General features: G+C 39.0%; 1 protein-coding gene across 2 annotated transcripts in view; it reads left to right on the top strand.

Annotated features, from left to right (window-relative positions):
* LOC118782663 (limbic system associated membrane protein) overlaps window positions 1-16,820 on the top strand; it is a 251,379-nt gene that overhangs the window by 204,518 nt on the left and 30,041 nt on the right. The window contains exons 5-7 of one of the 2 annotated variants that reach the window (XM_036536093.1): window positions 2,462-2,582; window positions 3,602-3,750; window positions 12,871-12,906. In XM_036536093.1, coding sequence (XP_036391986.1) covers window positions 2,462-2,582; window positions 3,602-3,750; window positions 12,871-12,906 — 306 coding nt within the window. The remainder of the gene's footprint in view (window positions 1-2,461; window positions 2,583-3,601; window positions 3,751-12,870; window positions 12,907-16,820) is intronic. The other variant, XM_036536094.1, reaches the window with a different exon arrangement.

Raw genomic sequence — 16,820 nt, 5'->3', positions numbered from 1 at the left:
CAAAAACTCTTAATCTTAATGTCTCAAATAAAATATTTAAAATAAACATTGAGAATGCCATTACTGCCAAAAGGAACACAGGCCAAAGCAGTGCTGCTCTCTATAATTCATTTCCCCTTGCTAACGGAAGCAGTTGTCCGTTAAAAAAATACTCGACGCTCACTGTCAGTCTTCAGGCAAAGCTGGTAAAAATATATTTGCAGTGGAAAAAAAAAAAACAGAAAATCCAAAAAAGACTAAACAAATGTTAATTTGAATGTTCTATTCTGTGGAGCTCAAAGAAAATTCTGAGTCATCGTGGTGAATATGTATTTAGCAGTGGCTTTGAATCATTCCCCTCGCCCCAGATTTCACCATGCTTCTTCCGAAAGCACCCCACCCCCACCCCCCACCCCTTACATTCCGATGTTCTTCTTCACAAAGGGAGCATTTTGATGTGGAATCATATGAAAAGGTACTGTGGTAATTGTTTAAAATGAGCCAAACTGCTCCTGGGGGGAGCGCAATCATCTTCCGTTACTATGGATGCTCAAGCCTCTTTGTTATTGGTGGTGAACATGAAAGGCGTTATAAAGAAGAGGCAGGCAGAGCATAATTAGTAAGGAGCCATGAAAATAGGTATTTCCCAATTTTTGGCAGCGAATACAGAGTCGCTTCCATTTGAAATTTAAATGGCATAAAACATGAAGATGAAGGTGTTTGTTCCTCCAGGGGATAGAATTTCACCGCCCTGTATAAAACTCAACAGTTTTCTTTCACCTGGTCCAGTTTTGGCTTCACCAGACATGCAATGCTCCATGGAAGACCATCTCAGGTGATCTGAAGGAGATGGAGCTAAAACTGGACCCACCCCCACCCCTTGCAGGAATCAAGTAGTCACTCCCAAATTAAATCCTTGGTATTAAAAAAATGTCTTTGTTGGGACTGAGAGAATTTTTATTTTTACCAGGACACTCTTCATTTAATAAACGTCTCCTGCTCCTTAGCCGTGCGTTGTGATGCAGAACCGGGAGTTTGCTTGCAGTTCCATCTGTTCAGCAGATACCTCTTGGGCCCACGTTGGATTCAGAGTCAGTGCCAAATGAGTTCTGCTGGCTCTTGGCAGTCCCTTTAGGGACAGTGTTTCCACCCACCAAGCCAGTTTTCAGATGCAGAACAGGATTAGCATTGCAGTCATTGCCTTGTGCAGTCTTGAATGGAGCATATTTATTTTAGTAACTGGTTTAAGTAATTGCTTTACATCCATGGTAATTAATACAGAACTACGATATGTGTGGATTTATTTATGTTATTTATGTTCCTTTGTAACAGAGTCTTGTGGTGCAATTTACACTGGAAACGTGCACGTAAGATATATGTACTAATATTTATGTCTTTATTTATTTTATTATTAAATCACTAGTCTTATTTTTTTCTGCTTCAGCTTGTGGCCATTAGCAGGTTGTTGCCAGCCGAAGGGTACATGACTATTAATAGCACCACATCAGCGGTTGTGAAGCTGTGGCTGTGAAAAGCAGTTGATGTGCTGCCAGATTTTTTTTTTAATTATTATTTATAGTTCAATAACATCACTTCAGCCATCTTCAAACATAGACTATCTTGTACCGTGCAGCTGGTCGGTACCTATGAAATTAATTACCGAGTAAGTTGGATCAGATTTAGTGGTTTATCTCGGAGCTGCGCCGATGTCTGCAGGGAAGTGCTTTTCCACATGCTGCACTTGAATATTGTGTTCCCTATGCAACAGTGGGCGTGTGACGTTTCGCTCTCAACAGCGCATCACCCGCAGACAAGCCATCATCATCTGCTTTTTATTGAGTACATTTAGAGGGCACAGCTCTCCTCTTCACACGCAACACGGACCAGTGTGCGGTTGGCCGACACATGCCTTGGGGGGGTGCTTAGACCAATCAGTGGAGAGTGCAAAGAGACAGGCCGCAAACTGCTAAGGAATTTGCAAACCAATGGTTAATCCCCAAATTAAACAATTAATACACCTTTCATGACACATGTATTATAAAGAAAATTTGACTGACAGAAATCAGAGTAGCATCAGCTGTCTCTCATAGTGTTTCAGAATTAATTGGAGTTATAAACCCCCTATTAATGCTCTCCCTTTGATGTTACATCCACCCCATGTGTACCTATACAGAAAGCAGAAATCCTCCATGAAGTCACTTTTGCTCTGCTCTGACCCCGGTTTCTTCTTTTTGAAAGAACGCCTGCTAAATCTTAGATGCTGTCATTGCTTCACGAACGGGGTTAAAAGCATTTGCTCTTCCATAATGTGGATAGCAGAGAAAAAAAAAGTGCAAAAAAAACTGCATTTTAAAAAAATCCAAAAAGCTATGATGGCAATGACAACTGAGGTCACGGAGAAGTGCCGTCTGCGTTCAGTGAAAAACTTGGGATTGGGGGAAAAAATTGTTTAAAAATGTGTTTCTTATCTCATTGTTTTCAGATCCTCCCTTCATCAAAGATGCAAAGAGCTCTGAAACTCAAGTGGGACGCCTGGGTGTTCTGCAGTGTGACGCTTCAGCGGTGCCCAAGCCAGAGTTCGAGTGGTACAGAGATGACAAAAGGTGGGCCTGTCCTACAGCTTTCAGCTTCTGATTACACGCCCCTGTCCCCAACCTTCAGCCCAATTTGGACACACTAATATCTCACCATTGAAAGCAAACGGCATTTGGGGAAAAAGGCGTACCAGCTTGAGAACAGATGTGTGGATAAATCAAATATGTTTACTGACTTTATTTGCATATACTTGTTTTTTTTCCTCCCGAAAATTAAGCATCGGGACGCTTTTAAGTGTTCAGTCACCATTGGAAGGGTCATTATGCCAAAACTGTATGAAATAAAATTTTCACCGAATGCTGAAGGCTGAAAGTACTTCATAATTGCACAGCGAAGAAACATCATTTTAAAATTCATAACACTTTTTCCCCCAAACGCACTGTTTTTTGCAGATCTTCAAATGAAAAAGTTTTCTGAAGCTAATATGCTGGGTTGCACATCACCCGGTTAAATATTCTGGGCCAGTGAGTGTTCTTAAAAGTACGTCTCAAAATTGATAAAATGACAAAAAAAAGTTTCCAGAGCCCACAAAGTTTGTGTATATTAAACCCTGGCATTAGCGTTTTAATGTTAAAAGGCTCTCCCTTGCATGTATGTACATGCAAGCTATTTCCACATACAGAAATGTGACAGATTCATTGATTTTGGTTCATCGTAATCATATTTATTTCTTAACAGTTTTAGCTTTTATGCAGTGAAAATTAAATCTTCTTTGAAATGTTTGAGATCGATTCCAAATATCCAATTTTCATAGATGTATTTTTAAGTGCTAATATTGGGGTGCCTCGTTCATCTGATGAAAGCTTCCATGAAAAAAATAAAAGTAATGTTTTAAAAAAAAAACAAGAAGCAAATAAAGAAAAGAAACTGCTGATTGCTTCCTGATGTGGAAAAAAACTCTGAGTATCACTTTAAAGGTTATATGACTCCTGGGAGATGCACAAGCATCCCTGACTATGCTACTTAAACCAAGTGTTGTCCTCATGATTAATGCTCCTTGTATTCCCAAATCTGTGCTCTGTCCCAGACTATCCAACGCCCAAGGCATCAGCATCCAGATCTTTGGGACCCGTACTCTCCTGCTGGTATCCAACGTGACAGAAGATGACTACGGAAACTACACATGCGTGGCATCCAATAGACTGGGGATTCATAGTGCCAGCCTGTTCCTATACAGTAAGTAGACATGCTCACCACAACACCGCTGTTGCCTCGTCTTCCCTCAGATCGACAGTTATTTGGAATGCGCACAAGGTGACTCGGTAAAGTGTACAAGCAAAAAAACATTTGAGTTTTGCACTTTTGTGTAATGGTTTTGATATCTTATGAAACCAGATATTCTCTTTCCTTTTTACCCCACTTGATTTATAGTCCTGTATAAAAATAACAAAAAAATAATGCATCACCTAATAGGTTAGATCTTCAGGTAAAGACACAAGCTTTGTATTCAGAGGGAGTGTGCTATCTGTTATATACATAAGACAGGAGAGGTCTAAGAAGGGAAGTGTAGCATTGAAAATCTGGGCAAAGGCCAGTTCTCCAGATGCATATGAAGACCGCAGAAGTATGTCCCTCTGGATAGCAGAGAGAACTAGTGCAGAAAATTTTAAAGAAAAAGGGATCCGGCTCTGAATATTTATGCAGCACCTCAATACAGAGCACTGATGCATTTTGACCCATTTCTTTATTCAATTTCCCCTGAAATGGCAGGTAGTGTGAAATTCAGGCTTGCTACATTGTTAAAAAAAAAAAAAAACATACATGAAGACGACGTGCTCCGCTCAAGCTTGTCAGCTGTGATTTTTGCCCAGGGGGATTCTGGGATGTCCTAAATCGATACGTCTTCAGTCTGCTGTTGTGTTTCTTTTACGGCGTGTGTTAATGGCCACTGCCGGTCAGCCGTCGACCAATGGGTTTGGCGGCCCCAGTGGACATGAGCGTGTCTAAAAAATTTACTACATGTCCTTACATTACCTTCAGGTGCCATTAGCCAAAGAGGGACATTAGATGTCTACCCTTTTTCTACCCCGCCTGTCCTGGTGGTAGACAACCAGCATCAAGTGCAAGTGCTAGCTAAAAAAACAAGCATTAGGTCACCAGCTAACTAAGACTGGTCCAATAGATTTTAATATCACATAATGGACACAGACAGACAAACAGATATATAAACAGACAGACAGAGAGACAGACAGATAGATAGATAGATAGATAGATAGATAGAGCAGTTTTTTTTATTTTCACTGACAATTATATGTGTTGTGTGTGAATAGAAAAGTGACACACCCCTCTAAATTACATTTACATTGATCTGTCTCCTCTAGCCTAAACAACACCTTGGTTATTTGTCATGGTTCTTTGTTATAATCACTAAGATAACAATGAGGTGAACTGCATGCACAAGACAGTTATTAATCAAAATTAATTCTGGTTCAGTGACCCATAATGACAATAATGAAGTCAATTTTAAGGGACATATTTGTTTTCCTTTGCCCCATTGATGTCAGATTTTTATTAATGAAGAATAAAGCCCTACTATATAAACACATCCAGGAATACACTCCTGCATAGTTCTTATTATGGAATAAGTAGGGTGATAGAGTCAATAACATGATTGACATGTTGTTATCTGGAAGTCTTGCACAGCACACAGTCATTGAGATTTCAGTTGTGTCTATGCACAAGCAAAATGGCACACATTTAAATTTAGCACACATATGTAAATCTGCTCTGCATATATGATTTCAACTATTTGTGCAAGTGCCAAGTATGTATATGGGCTTGCATACATATGTGCATGCATGTTTCAGTAGAATTTTTGAAGCAAGGTTTTGAATAACCATATGACATATATTTTACATTATGTGTGCAAGGTTCTGGTACTGTATGTATGTGTAATTGTATGTTTGATTTATAATGGTCTCATTTCTAATAATCCATGTTCACACAAGATTGATAAAAATGAAGCTTTCATTGATTTGTTCATGAATTGCTTTATGACAAAAAAGTCATTGCTTACTAATGAGTGGACAAAATCGTGAGAAAGCAGTGAAGCAGAGATAAAGATGTAATGTTGTTTGGGTGTGCACTGTGGAGGTGTTCATACAAAAAGGTCTGTACTTACGCAGTATAAAGTGAGTCATCTGAAAACATTTTTTTCATGCAAACTGTTATTTAAAACACCTTTTTCACAGTATCTGGTCACCTAGGACTAGCCATTATCTGCCTCACTTTATCTGATATTAAGCATACTATGTGTTATAGCATTAATGTGAACCAATTATTATTCTTCTAAATCTCTTTTAACCATTTATACCACGTTAGTAGTCCCCATGTTAACTAAAATAAATTAAATGCAGCTTGTATCACAGATCAAGCCTGGATTGATCCCTGTCACACCCAATGCCGTCGATGGAAACATTGCTGTAACACTATTGCAAGTCAGTGCGCAGAATCGGCATCCACCCTGTTCCACACAACACATTTCACGCAATCAGTGTTCAGACAGATATGACATGATTCACTTCATTTTATAAGCCAGCTAAATTATAGCTAGAAATGGCTAGCCATTTTTATTTTTATTTCAGACAAAATTACTATGCTAACCTGGGTCAAGTTCAGAACTTTAAATATTATCGTCATTATTATTATGATTAGAATGAAAACATATTATAGAATTTTTTCTGTCATTATTCAAATTAAACTTACAATACTTAACATTAGATATCTTTGTCATTGTATAACCTGCATTGTATAAGAGCCCTGCAACTTTGGCTCCTCGTAAAATTATTGTACGCTGAGAAAGTCGGGCTGTAAACAAATAAGCAGCTGTAGGCTAGTCAGACACCACTCTTCAACTGAGAGTTTGTTTCTGATATGTTTTTTTTTTTGATGAACAAATATACAGTGTGTCAGTTTGCTTTTTGAAAGAGTTCTCTTGGCTTTCCTGGCCACTGTGCACCGTGGCAGTTAACGCTGCAATGCCTGATACTTACATGCAGAGTGAATGTAAACCTGTGACCCACAGGTACGTGTGTGACATATTCATCACCCGTGGAAGGATACCTGCATTCAAAAGCAGGACTGAAGTCTGATAAACAGTGTGTTGAGCTCTTCTCACCAGTCATACATCCACTGCATAGCAAACAGAGAGCAGGAGATGTTGATTTTTATCTTGAGATCTCTTATGACTATAGATTCCTGTGCTCTCTGTGTTCAAGGTGGAAATTTTTTTGTTGTAAATGGATGAACTATACGCGTGTGTGGTGTGTATGTGTGTGTGTATAGTTCATGCATTTACAAAAAATTATAGTAAACATATATATATATATATATATATAAAATACACACTATATGGACAAAAGTATTTGGCCACACCTGTTTTTCAGGGTTTGGGCTAGGCCCCTCATCTCCAGTGAAGGGCAATCTTAATGCTTCAGCATACCAAGACATTTTGGACAATGCTATGCTTCCAAGTTTGTGGCAACAGTTTGGGGAAGGCCCTTTTCTATTCCAACATGACTGTGCCCCAGTGCACAAAACAAGGACTATAAAGACATGGTTTGATGAGTTCGGTGTGGAAGAACTTGACTGGCCCGCACAGAGCCCTGACCTCAACCCCATCAAACACCTTTGGGATGAACTGGAACGGAGCCAGGCCTTCTCGTCCAACATCAGTGTCTGACCTCATAAATGCTCTACAGAATGAATGGACACAAATTCCCACAGAAACACTCCAAAATCTTGTGGAAAGCCTTCCAAGAAGAGTGGTAGCTGTTATAGCTGCAAAAGGGGGACAGCTCCATATTAAAGTATATACATTGAATACAATGTCATTACAATGTAATGGTCAGGCATCCGAATACCTTTATCCATATAGTGTGTGTATATATATATATATATATATATATATATATATATATATGTATATATATATATGATTGTAAATGTCAAATGGTCACAGACTGTTGACATAATGGTTAACAGATTGCTGTGGCACTATTTGACGGTTTTGTCTCTTTCTACAGTTGAGTGTGTGAAAGCAACTTCCAATGTGTCCTTGGATGTGATTTAATTGTATGGTTGCACACACAACATAAGCAGTGTCAAATGAGTGTTCACAAGAGCTGGTGTATGAGTGGGTTGTATTTCAATGGTCTGTGTACAAGGTTGGAGCATTTCCAAGTAGTGGATTATGAAAGCTGTTGCAGTGGTATTTATGCTGTGTGTCTGTGCGTGCGTGCGTTCGTGTGTGTGTGTGCGTATGTGTGTGTCTTTGTGTGTAACTTGAGAATGATATCCTCAATACAGTATTCAAGTCTTCCCTTTAAGGATATGAACCTGTAGCGGAGCGAGCAGGGGGGGCAGAGGGTGCGGCTGCCCTGGGCCCACGGTTCTTCAAGGGGCCCACCTTGGGCCCAACCTGCCTGACTGAACATGTACTTTTGTTGTTTAGTTGAATATTTTGAATAAAGTTTCTTTGTGTGTCTTTATTATGTCTCTGCTCATTCAATATCGCGACGAGAAACTTAGAGGTCGGTCGAAACCCGCCCTCAGTCTGACTCTTTTTTTTTTTTTTTACCGCAGTTGAGTTACAGAAAACTTAATTCGCTGTCCAGCATCCTTGTGTAAGTGTACAAACAGAAAAATTATGCCCTCTGTTCAAGTCCCAAAGTAGGAACTAGGCGATCGTCGGCTGTCTTGTTTAATTTTCCATCACCGTCACTGCTGACGGAGCCGCGATATTTAAATATTTTGAATGAGCAGAGACACAATAGTTACAGAAAACTTTATTCGCTGTCCAGTATCCATGTGTAAGTGTACAAACAGAAAAATTACGCCCTCTGTTCGAGTCCCAAAGTAGGAACTAGGCGATCACCGCTGTCTTGTTTTATTGTCATCGTCGTCTCTGCTGACGGAACCATGGTATTTAAAAATGGTCTCACGCAATGAGGTGTGCTGAAATAGCACACCTCATTGTAATCCGCATTTCTCTCTGTTCCGCCCTTCCATCTCCGTAAATTTCCCCTTGGATGTGTCTTGCATCTCCATACAGCCTAAAGCCTATAATAGGCTGTATAACGGCCCACTACAGGTCCTCGCCCCCTCTGCAATGAGTCATCGGCTCCGTCCCTGGTATGAACACAACATATAAATAAATATCTTTAATTTTCACCGCAATTGAGGTTAACTTAATAATTTATTACATGTAATAATTCAATTATTACATTAATTTTATTACATTGTTTGATTATTACATTAAATAGTTCAATAATTACAATTAATTGAGAATTAGTAACTAAATTATTAGCCTGACCCCACTTTAATTCAGTTCTGTTTACTCTCAAAGGAAGCATCACTACAGTGCATGTTTGCACATGAAGTTCACCCATCTGTTCTTTATGAGTTTATTTCATTTTCTGATGCATGCATTTAGGAAAATTTAACATTCTGTGCATTGCAGCACCTGCGACCCATTTTATTGATCTGGATGCAGATTATGAGGGGTTACACACCGATATGTCCTCATTGAGGGCCCTATGGGTGAACAGACACAGGAGCATTGCATTCAGATGCACTGCCCACAGTAGAATTGTTATCTAGCTACCCTCATCCCACTCCTTGGATCGATACCCACACATGCACAAGAGAGGGCTTATGTGAATGGATTGTCCTCATAGTGGCTGGAATCTGAAGCACGCCACTAATCTTTGCGAGGTGACGTGGTTGATTTGATCAATACTGACCCACAACTGAAAAACACAGAGGCTTCACCTCCCAGTGATCCATCACTTCTCCTTTGCAAAGGACAGTAGCATTCTAAGGATGGATTCCCACAGAAAAGGAAGCAAATTCATGAAGCGCAGAATCCCACCTGCTTCAGCCACATTCACTCCCATTGAGTTTTCACATGTTTCGATGAACCGTGGAGACAGGAAAAGACTCAACATCAGCGTCGTAGGCTGACGTGTAGGCTGACTAGGGCTGTAGTGACGAATATGACCTTCATGTACTCAACCCAGAAATTTTTCACACAGCTGCATACGGTTAGTGAGTTGTGAAAGTGAGGGAGTGTTCCATCTGTTTCCTACAAGGGGAAATAGGTATGGCCTCGGTACTCTAAATACAGAGTCAAAGGAAAACAACTCTCTCCTCAGGCACACGAAACTAATTTGAGGGGTTAGGCAGCATTATGAAAATAAGCAATGCAATTTCTTATAGTATATAATCATATTTACATTTACATTTATTTATTTAGCAGACGCTTTTATCCAAAGCGACTTACAAAAGTGCATACAGCGAGTATTGCGACACTACGGGGACAGGATGTGTACAGTTCCACAATGAGACAGTTCTCAGCTGAGAGCAAGGTCTGTTTGAGGACACAGTACTATCAGATTTGTACAATTACAGCCTATAGGGCAACTAATACGATACACCTTCAAACGGCAAACTTCAACAACTTCAAACGGCGCAATGAGCGTCAGGGTAAAGGCGGCAACAAGAAACAATTTAAAAAGCACAATTTGAAAAGCACAGCAATGTACGACAGCACTGATTGGGGGGGCAGCAATTGTGTGCTGGGTCAGTCCAGGTAGAGTCTGAAGAGGTGCGTCTTCAGGCCCCGTCTGAATGAATGGGGTGAAAGAGCTGTCCGTAGCGAGACAGGGAGTTCGTTCCACCACTGGGGAGCGATGTAGGTGAAACGCCGATGTCTGGCAGAACGAGCACCTCCTGCCTTAACCATGCAAGGAGCGAGGCGTCCAGTTGCATATAATATATAAACTGACAATAGCCGTATTTTGCAGATGGGTGCAAAGAGACAGATTTTACTTAAAGAACCTTTGCAATGCGAAATAACTGTATTTTGCTTATTGCCTCTTTCAAACTGTCAGAACCTGCTGAGGTTTTAAATTTGTTTCAATGTCATTGTTATTTTTAGTAGGTACTTTACATGGGAGATTAGGATATGTTTAACAGTTGTATAATAGGAGTTATTGCACTCAAATAGCCTTTTGGCCTTTTTCTACCACTTTGCAGCACTTTTTTTTCAATTGCTGTATGAATTATCGAACAGTTTACCATTTAATAAAGTTGTGGACAGATCGTGCTTAGAGATTGAGTGAATTTCTGTAAGAGATATTTCACACGCCCAAGGTCAATGCTGCTCTTTATGTTTATATGTATGTATGAAACTCTACACATCTTTCATTTTATTCATGCTGTGACTTCTCTTTATATTTCTCGTTGACATTTACTGGATGGTTAAGGCTTGAACTGCATCAAACTGTCATCATCGAGCAGCCTGCTTTTGTTGATATAAGGCTGGAAAAAGTCATACAAGTTTATGTGTGGTGGTAGTGAATGAAATTCAATGTGGAAAATCCTGAATTGGCAAAATGTATAATATATGGAATATATTACCATATAAGTTACTGCACTGTATGTTAAAATTATTTGTTTTTTGCTTTTATTACATTGATCAGGTGGTGAAAGTTAATATCACCGGATATAAAAGAATTCTGGATATAGGAAAAACTTGCACTGTCTTGAATCTTTTATCCAAGCTCATGCATTAGGGCAATTGTCTGGGCAATTGTCTTTTACCCTTTTAAGGTGCCAGAATGAAGTAATTTTCACACAAGGAAGGCCTAGAATGAGGCACACCTCCAAAGAAATGGATGGAGAAATTCTGAAATAAATGGTCTTATCCATTTAATTAGAACGATCACAATGGATTAAGCAAATACTGTATGTGCTGATTGCTTTTCAAAATCCCAAGCACACGCTGAGAAGCACTTTCATTTCATGGCAAGCAATTAATTAATCCTCCGGTGTCTGGTATTTAAGGACGATAAAAAGCCATTTAGATGTGCTCTTTTTGTGGTAGGAATGTTGGACCAATGAACTGAGAAACGCCCGTCACTGTGCAAAAGTACCACCAGTGGTGCAATTTCCACTTTTTTTCAAAGCCTTATGTAACCAATTTAATCAAATACTCAATATGTCCTGAAAAGCATTACAACACAACAGAGCATGTCTGCTTGCTCGTAAATGTTTCTCGTGAAAAAGTTGCGTTCATCTGCGTCCTAGCTGTAGCTCGTTCACATTTTTAATGCCAGTCAGTTTGATAAGATATTGTGATGCTGCTCTCCCATTACAGAAAATGTGTTATAACTGCCATGATTTTGTTATGTTCATCTAGAAATGAAGAGCTAAACAAAGGTCTTTCATGCTGAGTTCCACTTGAATTACATAATTATCTCAAGGTCACCTGATAAGAGCAGAGAACATTTTATGCCAGCAGAGCACACACACAGCCACCAATCACACTGAATAAGTTGTCTTCAGAAAATTACACATTTTGTTTAATGAACATGCACAGACAGAACAATTGATTTTGCAATCTTCCCATTATGCCACAACGACTTCATACATAAAAAGGCACAATTATAAGGCATAATAAGGCAAGAACTAAGTGATCAGATTATGAAACTGGGTCTTTGATAACATTTGCCTTTGAAGCAGTGCTTAATTACAGCATATTTTCACTCTGATGTACTGCATTCTTACAAGAGAAGCCAGCAGAAAAGATACTTCTCAGTATTGTAGTCATTCCCGTTTAACACATTCAGGATAACCTGCGTGACTCAGCCCAGCCTCCATGTTGGGCACACTTGATTTCCTAGGAAACTGATGAGCACTGAAATGTTTTTGTTGTGGCATGACTGTCCTATGATAGCACAATTTGGGGACGAGGGGGAATAGTACCTAACTGATGTTAATTGAAAATTTCATGTAAATTTCTGAAGATGGTGTATGTTGAGTAAATTACCTTATATGGTCCTTGAATATGGTCTTTATGGCAATTCATGTGTGTGGCCTTTTCCTTTATTTTCACAATTGATTTTTATTATTACTATTATTATTTGAATTCTGATTTCTTCACTGAGATGAGCGATAAACATTTGCCCATAAAATAAGATTTTATGTCACTTAATAACGTCTATATAAATACAATAAATATTGATGCCGTATTTCACTCAAGAGAAAGTCAATACTGACTGCTTTACTGCGCAATAAGTTGAAAGGTAAGTTCTATTACAGACAGTATAAGCGATTCTCCTAACGTAATTTTAAAAAGTAAAAAGATGATGCACTATCAGTCGCAATTGATATAAGTGCATGATATGATTGATTCATTTTGTAATATAGCGGGCCTCTACACAAGTGTGCTTTCCCAGAGTATGTCACTGTACTGTAACCATTTCAACACAACATGTTGTTTTTCCCCCTTAGAGCTCGACTTACCCACTATCAGATATCCTACCAGAGGTCAGTATGGATCGGTTTTTTACTAACAACAGTAATGTTCACATTCAATGTGCGGGTATTGTACCAAAATGAATGCTTTGAGTCATAGATAATGAAAAGCAGTGGCTCCATCAAACTGTCAGGATCCCATTAGAAACCCTGAGACCGTATAAATTAATGGCCGTGGCGCTGATTTATAAATCGGATGCCTTCTAAAACTTGAGCACATGAGTGCAAAGAAGGGATAAATGTCACCGCTTTACAAATAGCACCCGGAGAATCGAGGCTTTGTTTATGTATTTATCGATTTAACCATTGCTGGACATCCGTCCAAGTGAGCTTTCAGTTTGATGGCAGACACGGTAGCGGCATCGCTAACGTCAATTGCTGCATATTTAATGTGAACATCCATCGCCGCGTAGGTTATCGGTCAGAGGGTAGAGGCAGAGTGACTCTCTAGAACTAAATCAACATTCCTTTTCTGTAACCTCTCAGACGAACTAATCCTCTGGATTCTTTGCTTCCTGACATTCACTTCACGAACGTTTGCATTTGCAATGCATTACATTGTGAAAACCGTCCAGTGCTCCGATACGTTGAATACTTTTAACTGATAGAATTTAACATAAAAGAAGCATTTACGAGACAAGCTGAATGGCATTGTTCAAGTCTTTGATAACTGCCTGGATTCAATTACGTTCAGTGACACTTGCACCTGGTCGGTAAAGCTATGAGCAAGTGCGCATTATATTGGTTGTAAAATTGGACCATTATAACATGCCATTGCTTCTCTGACAGCATAGCATGACTGTGAGATAATAGGAGTCAGATTATAATGCTTCATGGTGGGAATGCTTTGCAGATGCAGCCCGTCACAATTGGACTGTGTTGCTTTTGATGCACCTCCACTGATTGTTCAGTCTGGACATACAAATAAATGCAGATCAACAAGATAATGAGGCAGAGGCATATGAAAATAGCTCATGTTCAGTGTATTCAGAGCATGCTACCCTTATTCGAATGTATGCTGCAGGGAGGGAAAGGTAACATTCAGCATATATAATCGCACAGTGAGCAGTTTTTATTCAGAATGCTGCAATGCAAAACATGCCTGTGGTTTCAATTAAGAAAAAAGGAAAAAAATAAGGCATAAAAGCCTCTGCTCAACAAACATGGTTCATTTTGCTGGAAGAAGAGTTGTTCACAGTTGGTTGACTGGCTAGTTTCTACTTTTCATAGTGTCACAGTAACTAACTAGCAATGTTGTGTTAAGGGTTCGTGAAGACAGTGTGCCAGGTAATACACACTACCATACTATAGGCCAGAGACTGCATTGTTTTCAGTTTGCCTGCTGTTCTTTGTTGTCTTTTTCTGACATAAGTTGTTTCAAGACTGATCAATATTTTGAATCACATTCAGTTTACTAGTATTGTGTAAAAGTTGTAATAGAAATGCCACTGTATAAGTGAAATATTCAGGAAAATATGGCAGTGGCAATATTTCATTTGAAGTATATACTCTCATTTAGAGGATGTGGATTAAAATTACTGTTAGAAGTAGTAGTGGAACTAGTAGTAGTATTAGTAGTAGTAGCTTTACTAGTCGTAGTAGTAGTAGTGCCGGTCTGTGCTCCTTTGATTTCATGTTTTTTTGTGGGAGCCATCGACACCACCCTTTCACAAGGTGAATTTCCCTCTTAATTTACCCCCAAGTTCCTGTAGAAGAGACCATTAAAGGCAGAATACATTAGTATTGCTAATGAAGGTTTGTAAATGACATTTATTTGGTGTTCACTGACGTGATTTCAATCATGTTATTATGCATGTACCCTGGATTTGATTGAGGCTGATGTTTTCCAAATGCATTAGCAAAATGAATTAGTGGAGGCTATTTCAACAAGAGTTCTGTCAGCCAAATAGCAAGAGGGCAGAGGTGGAAATTAGTTCATGGTAAATGTAAAACTGCCACATAGAGTTATTAATGCTTGGAATAGTTTACTTGTGGTGGGAGGAGAGACCTGGTTCGAGACCAGGTTTGACCCAGTGGTAGGTACACCGTGGGCTATAGGGCAACATGACAACCACAGCTGGCTGAGTGGCCTGTTCCCATCATTAAATTTTATTATGTTCTTGTAAGAACATTGTGTTATTTTACTGTGCCTTGTATTTCTTCTTAATTGGAGCGAGAATGTCTTTGCTTCCTGTAATTTGTTGACCTCACCAAGAAAAGGGAGTTTGGTAATGCCATGCTAATGATTTTCTTCGCGCAGATTTCTCCTTTTATTTATTCCAGCTTGGAAAAGAAAATAATATTGTATTGAATACTGTTAAGCATTCTTTATTCAGGTACCCTGATGAAATGCAGCCAATCTTTTGTCACTATGAGGATCGTAGCACTGTTGTCAGCCTATGCATTCCACATTTCATTCATGCTGTGTATTGTGGTCTAGACAAAAATGTATAGGAAAAAAGATGTTCAGGTGTAATTATGTGTTACATTATGTCAAGATTTACTTCTCATCCTTCTCATTTGCTTCTCAGCTGCTGATCAACCATAAGCTACTCGTTTGACCATTACATTACATGCATTTTGACATGCATGACCAATGTCAAATGTAAATTACAGCATGTACAAATGTAAATGAAAGGGAAATGACTATCAATGGAATACAGATTATCCACTCTATTTATCTACCAAATACCATGGGTGTGAAATATTCCATCTATGTTAAACTTATGATACTTTATGATATCATAAAACACCTGTTAAACTAATTTGATCATGTATCCTACAACATATATGTTGTTTTTTTAACTTATTAAAGCAACTGTAACTTTAAGTAACAAAAGGAAAAGCATACCAAAATTTGTGGGTGGTTTTTCAATCCAAATCCTCTACAAAATCAAAGTCTTGATGTATATCATATTCTATAACAGCAGATAGCAGCAATGTACTGTCTGTCTTTGTGTTCTGTTGAAGGAACACAGCTGCTATCTGGGTCAAGACAAGGAAGACAAAACTTTTATTTTCCTCTTTTAAGTTATGCCTGGAACCATTAGAAAAAGAGCTGATTCTGCTGAGTCTGTACTTTGCACATGAAATGAGTGCTTTGCAAAAGCACTTAGAAAACGTGGTACAGGACTAGCTTGCTTGCTACTTAAAAATCTTTAGCCAATGATGCTTGAGAATTGTGCTTTCTTGTAAATGGCAGCATGATTTTTTGACTACTCAACTGAATGACATGCTACCAAGTATGATCGTTACAAAAAAATGTGTTTTACATTAAAATGTTCTTTACTGTGAACAGCCCATAGTCTACTTCCAACCATCTCCTGGCAAGGCAGCCTCTCTATCAAATTGAGTGGTAAATGAGCACAGCCTTCTGGGTCACTCTCCTGTAAACTAATGGTACAGTGGAGTCCAGAACGTCCTTTCGTAACATATAAACAACCACCAAACCAAAAATTTGTGATAAGAATTAAGGCTCCACCTAATTTACGAAAAGTAACAAGAGGCTGTGATTTTGTGCCGAAATACATTAATATAGGCTGCATATGAGGCTCTGTGTGCAAGGTGAAAAGTGCCAAGTGCTTTCCCAATTTCTGTATGTTCTGATTGGATCTCATCACAGCATTTACATTTACATTTATTTATTTAGCACACACAGCAGTCTTCTCTGTAGTGAGGTCAAACAACAACAGCAAAATAAATAAAAAAATGTCAACCCTATACTGTCTTGTTTGCAATAACAGCAGAATAGGTAGAGCTAAGTATTGTTTGTCGCTATGTTTGGGCAAGTGTTTTGGGACTAGACTAGATCAAATAACAAAATTTCTGATATGACGAGATTTTCAGCTCCGATGTTCTCTCCGTTATCAGTGTAGGAGGGGCCAGGTTGGTAACAGGGGGATCCAGTGCTGTCTGTCTTCCTATAT

Source organism: Megalops cyprinoides, chromosome 9, assembly GCF_013368585.1.
Source record: "Megalops cyprinoides isolate fMegCyp1 chromosome 9, fMegCyp1.pri, whole genome shotgun sequence".
Lineage (NCBI taxonomy): Eukaryota > Metazoa > Chordata > Actinopteri > Elopiformes > Megalopidae > Megalops > Megalops cyprinoides.
This window is presented reverse-complemented; position numbering and strand designations above follow the sequence as displayed.